The sequence below is a fragment of the Rattus norvegicus genome, chromosome 19 (genome assembly GCF_036323735.1).
Source record: "Rattus norvegicus strain BN/NHsdMcwi chromosome 19, GRCr8, whole genome shotgun sequence".
NCBI lineage: Eukaryota > Metazoa > Chordata > Mammalia > Rodentia > Muridae > Rattus > Rattus norvegicus.
Genome location: NC_086037.1, coordinates 29,650,314 through 29,656,746, shown reverse-complemented (window position 1 = coordinate 29,656,746; position 6,433 = coordinate 29,650,314). Strand labels below are relative to the sequence as shown.

At 42.3% G+C, this 6,433-nt stretch overlaps 1 protein-coding gene across 1 annotated transcript; it reads right to left on the bottom strand.

Moving 5' to 3' along the window:
* Positions 1-438: 438 nt before the first annotated feature.
* On the bottom strand, positions 439-4,212 carry LOC100364335 (cold shock domain-containing protein E1-like). Its single transcript, XM_003751853.6, has one exon. The coding sequence runs from the start codon at positions 3,721-3,723 to the stop codon at positions 1,327-1,329; it is 2,397 nt and encodes a 798-aa protein (XP_003751901.3). The 5' UTR covers positions 3,724-4,212; the 3' UTR covers positions 439-1,326.
* Between the last annotated feature and the right edge of the window lie 2,221 nt (positions 4,213-6,433).

The following is a 6,433-nucleotide window of genomic DNA, read 5'->3' as shown; positions in this document are numbered from 1 at the left end:
TAAACTATTGTGTGGTATAGCATCGCCATGGCACAGACATATAACACGAGGGTTGCTTGTTTGATGTAAACATGGACTTTACTTTGGTAAGGCTAACCTACCACACACCTTTATTGCAAAGTTAAAACTGCACTTAGGTTCAGAGATGGTCAAGGAAGGACTTGAAAGGAAATGAAGATAACTAAACCAATGGAAAGTCTTTGAGTTGAAGGATTTTTAGAAAGTGTGCAGAGGGAAGAAGAATGCTCTTCTGGGAGGTCAGTGAATTAGGAAGGACAGTTGGGAGTTGACTTCTGTATCTGGCTCCTGAAACTTCATTGGTAAAAATTAATGTCTGGAATTTTGTGTTGTAAAACAACACATTGGCTCTGCAGCTTTTGGCAAGGGCCATGGACAGAGAGATCACACCAGCTGGGGACAATCTGAAAAGAAGTCAGGTTTTCTTTTTTTTTTTTTTTTTTTTTTTTTCAGGCACAACTTTTTTATTATTTTTTTTTTCATTTTGTTTTTAAATCAGTAAAAGAAACTGGGTCCTAGAAGCTGCAGTGATCTAAGCAGCAGCAATTTTGTGCATTCGTCTTTTGTTTAAATATGTTTAAATTATCACACTGCTGGCACACTTCATTTGCATGAAATTCTGCACCATACATACTAATTGTAGTAAAGTTATTTGCCCCCCATCCCAGGAAGGAAAAAAAAAACCTATTATGGAAGATAATTTTCACTGAAATGTAATCAAACTTCGTTAAGTGGATTGTGACAAGATTATAAATGATATGAAAATAACATTTTAACATTTGGCCATCAACTTAAGAAAATCGTTTGCTATATAAATTTTTGCAATTTTTAAAGGTAATATATTCTACCTTCATATGGTCCTCAGAATTAAAGCATAATGAACAGAGGGAAAAAAGGAAAAGAATGCAGCTGAGTATTAAGTCATGAAGGTAGAGTATATACTGACTAGAGTGCAGAATTTCATAGGGCCAACAAAGTAACAGTCTGTTTTGTTCACTTACACAGGCCAAGTGGAATTTGCAATTACCAGTTGCGTTAAATGCACCAAATAAAGCTCCTAAATTGACACTATAAGGCGCCACCTTAAGTTTTCCAGGCTGCAACTGTGCATAATTTTAAAATGGTTTCTTAAATTTATTTATTTTTTCTTTAAACATAACACGAGGAAGGTGTTAAAACTGGTGTAATAGCTCAATAGAATAAGTATTCCAGATTTTGGGAGGGATGAAGAGGAAGATATTCAGAACCCTTCACCAGAATCCCCCCAACTTGACCATAGTGGATTAATGATGTGCTTTGTGGACGTGGTTAGTCAATGACACCAGCTTGACGGATCTTTCTTTCTGCACCAAATCCCATTGAGTTATCTGGTCCCCTTGGCTGACGAAGAACCATTAGACGTGGAGCACTGGCATCATCCAGGGTGATGTTCTTTAAGCGATTAACCAACCGATCAGGTCGAGGAGCTGCAACAGCTTTGGGGCCTTCACAGACTCGCCAAACATTACAGGCGCTACATTTCCCAGTGCGCTGATTAAGGATCACTGAGAATTCCACCTCATCTCCTGCCTGTAGCTCAATGCCATCCTGAACTTCCTTCACATGGAAAAAGAGCTTCTTGCTATCTCCTACTTCATAGTTAATAAAGCCAAACTGATCTTTCACACACTCCACAGTAGCCCTACGAAGGGGTGTGATGTTGTAGGCCATAGTTTGTGCATTTTGGCCAAGTACACACAACTGGAACTTAACACTCTCCCCTTTCTGTAGGCAATCCCCTTTGTTGGCCATCCCAACTATGCCAAAAGGATACACTTCACCTTTCATATCCCCCTCCTCCACAATCTCAATCATTCCTTGGTATTCAATCTGTGTTGGATCAACGCCTCTCAGAGGACGAATGACTTTACCAGAGTAGATGGTGGGATTTGCTTCCTCAGTGATGCCATTCACTGAGTGAGTTTTGTTTACTTTCTCAGCACTGACTTTATTGCCTTTGCCTTTGGACAAGCTGTATTCAACCATGTCTCCCAGTTCCAGGCTATCAACATCACCAGAGAACTCACTATAATGGAAAAATATCTCCTTATCATGATTAGCTGTTTCAATAAATCCAAAATTATCTTTCAGAGTTGCCACATAACCCAAGAGCCTTTTGGAATTAGAATTACGACCTAAAAGTCTCACACAAGTTGCAATCTGCTGTCCAGGCCTCTGTTTGTCACTAATACTAAATTCAACCTTATCTCCTATTTGAGGAGAAGTAGATCCTTCCACATCCTTGGCTTGAAAAGCAATAGTCAGTTTCACCCCACAGTCATCATAAGCAATAATGCCATCTTCTGCCTCCTTGTCTTTGCCTTTATTTGGGCTTGTAGTTTTAGGATTAGAAAAAGTGGCTTCTTTTTCTACGGTGCCCAGAAAACGATGATCTGAATGGGAATGGAATGAAACCGTGCCCTTGGGAAGTTTTTTAATCCTAATAGCATGATTTCTTTGGGCAGAGAGCATATCAGGGACCACAGTAAACTCCACTTCATCTGCAATGTGGAGCTGGTTCCCATCGAGAATCTCACTGAAGTGGAAGAACATACGAGCATCACGGTCCACACACTTGATGAAGCCAAAACCATCTCTCATGGCAGCAATCACACCCATCTCTCTGGCTTCATTAGTGAACTGAAATGTATTTGATAGAACCTCTATGTTGGTTGCTCGTTCTAATTTGTCACGTCGGTCTGTTGAAATATTAAACCTAACATGGTCACCTTCCAGCAGGGTCACTTTGGATTTTGTGTCTTTGTCTCCAAAGGGAAGTTCTTTAGGAATCACAAAGTCAACTTTGATTCGTCCTGGCAATGGGTCATTCTGGTTTTTACTGGGTACTTTTGGGATAACTTTGGTTACAGTTCCTTCAAAATGTTCAATGCTGATATCTTCAAAAATGACTGTTCCTTGAGGCAATAGTCTGACATCTGTTGCAACTTCTTTACCATTTCTGTCCTTGATTGTGAATTCCACGTCATCTCCAGGCTGCAGGGTTTCTAGATCACCTTTAAATTCACTATAGTGAAAGAATATCTCTTTTACAACATCACCTCTTTCAATAAAGCCAAACGCCTCCTTCATGGCACAAACTACTCCTTGATAGCGAGCTTGTTTCTTTTTCAACAGCATAATGTTACGAGCACTTACAGCACCAGTGTGTTTATTGTTATCAATTACAAAGTTAATTTTGTCTCCAGTTTCCAGCTGAACGTTCCCTTCCACATCTTCAGAGGTGTAAGTCAGATAAAATACTTCCCCATTACGTTCGTAGCATACACTCCCTGTTGGACTCTGACCCGGGGCAGCTGGAGATTTACTCTCTAAGTTGTGAGGAACAGCGCACACAACTTGTCCATTCATTCGTTCTTCAGGATGTATTTCTGGTTTTATCTTCACCAATTTAATAGCAATAGGTTTCCCAGTCCTCCGGTCAGATGATACTTCAAATTCAACATCATCTCCTACTTTTAAGTCCTGGAGGTTGCCATTATACTGTGAACAGTGGAAGAAAAGCCTAGCTTGCCGTTCTGAACACTGAATAAATCCATAAGAGGTCAGCAGTTTTTCAATAACCCCAGTTTCACGGAGTGCTGCAGAAGTACCATTGGGGTACCCGTTGTGTCCATTGTTGTGGAGAAGGTTTGGATCAAAGCTCATCTCGCAGTGATAATCGAATATTGCACTTTCAGTAGTATTTGCTGACTCTTCTTTTTTTCAGCACAAGTTCCAAAGAATGAAAGTTGCTAGTATTAAAAAAAAAAAAAAAAAAAAAAAAGAGAGCGAGAGGAAATGATCTACTAAGCTAATAAAGAATACAACTGCTGCTGCACCGGGCAACCTCACAGTACAGCACTGAAGAAAACAAAGACTACTAGCAGCGTTGGGAAGTGCTCTTTCAAAGCTGTTGAGTAGGCACAAACTTCTTGTTTCAGATCAAGTGTTGTGTCTTCAACTTGTGTACTCTTCTTTGGTGTTGTTGGTAGTTGCGGGTCTGTTCCTTGCCTGATCTGAACTTGAAGCAGCAGTTTCAGGTGGTAAAGTCTGTTCCGTTACACTTCATACCCAACAGCTCAGCGCCCCCTCTCCAGCGCCGCCATAAGCAGCACGGCCCGGTACGTAGGAATAAATCTCGCTTCTCTCGCGAGAGTTGCAGACTCCGAGCGCGTGCACCGAAGTCAGGTTTTCTTAAGTCACCTGAGAAGTCCTCAAGGAGAGAGGAATGAATGGGTAGCACCATAAGAGAAGGCTTTAGGATCTCGGATAGTGCTACTCTAGATGCCTTGAAAATAGAAGCAGAAAATGAAAAACTAAATGACTTCACAGGAATTAGCTCAATTCTGAGTATGATTATTTCATATTGGTAATTTATACTTGATTCTTTTTTTAAAAAATTAAAAAAAGAGCCTTCTGTTTTAATGCGAGGCTGTCTTAGAATCACAAAATGCTTACAACACCTACATCTAACAGTATCGGGCTAGAGATTCTACTCTTAAATGCATCACCATCGACAGCTTCCATTTAACCAGCAGGTGTCCATGCCAGGCAGACACTGAGCAGGTTGTATGTTCTGTTAATCTCCACAACAACCCAATTCAGCAGAAACACGTCCATTTTACAGGTGAAGAAACCACAGCTCAAAGCAAATGAGTATCAGGGTCCCCTCAGTCTCACTGACTGTCACTCAGACCCACATCCTTCTCTGTAAAGGGAAGCCATGGGCCTGATGTGGGCTGTGCAAGCTGACTCTGCTGAGATGATCAATGCTATTCTTGACCCTGGGAGAATTTAAGACAAGGTGACCCACAGACTCCTGGGATAGATTCTGCCTCTGGGTTCTAGGGTGGGACACAGTATCACTTGCATGGGTCTCTACTCATCTGAGGAGTCTGCTCCCATGTGTCAGCTTCTATGGCAGTGGTTCTCAACAGTCCTACTGCTGCAACCCTTTAATACAGCTCTTCATACTGTGATGATCCCCTCCATAAAATCATTCCATTGCTACTTCATAACTAATATTGCTACTCTTATATGTCATAGCATGCTAAGTATCTGATATGCACGGTGTCTGACATACACTCTCCTAGAAGGGGTCACGACACACAGGTTGAGCAACATTACTCAATAAACTTTTTCTTTTTCTTTTATAAAGAGAGGCCTTCATCTCAGAAGGACCTGGACCAGATGCCCTGTAGTAGTGACAAGTTTTAGCAGGCCCAAGGCTGCTTGCCTTAATGACACAGACATTCCTGGCTAAAGGCACAATCTGAAATCACTGTCCCCAGGATATTTCTTACCTCACCCCCCCCCCATTACAATATCTGTCTCCTTGGACATATCTGTCCAGGAAGCCAGTCCCTGTAGTCTCTGATACAGACAGAATGCTAAAGGCAAGAATGCTTTCCCTCTGTTGGCCTACCATCACTTCTACAGAAGTAAGTTCAAATCCCCGAGTGTAAATGTGTGTCTTTAACATAGTGTGTGAAACTTGAAATCTCATCTGTTTGCATTGGCAAAAACCTACTCTCACTTCAGATTAACAGCTGACCAACAATTATTTTCAGGAGACCACAGAGGCTGGCCAGGCCTGCAGAGTCAGATCCCCTCCCTGCCTGGGATGATCCCACCCAGGTTGGACTTCAGCTTCACTTATCAGCTGATATCAGAAAAATGTTATCTTAAGATTCTGCAGTCCACGGTCTGGACAAAAGTTGTTAAATGACTAGTATGGGAGTTTTCTCCAGCTTAAAATCATTCTGGTCTCTTCTCTCCCCTGGACTGCCCTCTGTTCTCTCAGGTCTGTTGGTCCTGGAAAGACCTGGGTTCAACTCAAGGCCTGGGTTGTGGAGGAGGACTTTTTGTTGTGGAAATGAGCATGGATCAAGGATGTAGTCCTACTCTGACTGGGCAATTAAGCTGCAGAAAATCTTCCCCAGTCACAGAACTGGGTCATGTGGGAGCCTACACTGTTTAAAAGGGAGAGCTGGTTGCTTTCTCCTGGAAGAAGCACTTGGGGGTTGATTGTCACTTCTGAACCTTCTGTTCTAAGTCACTTCTCGGAAGGGGCACTTTGCTCTGACTTCTCCATGGGACTCACACAGCACTGGGGCTGGAGGATCCTATGGAGTTGCAGCTCTGAGCTGGGTGGGGTAGCTCACACTATCTTGAAGAAGCCTGTTTTCACAGCTGATCTAGATCTGAGGAACAGGTGCTTTTAAAGAAGCATGTGAAAGTATCTCCTGCAGGGGAGCTCACAATGCAGGGAAAGTCACACAGAACAGGGAAAAGTGGCTTCCCAACTTCCACTGGGCAAGAACCAGGGAGGGTATTGGATGGATGATCAGAGAGTTTGAGAAAGGCCTGCATCTCC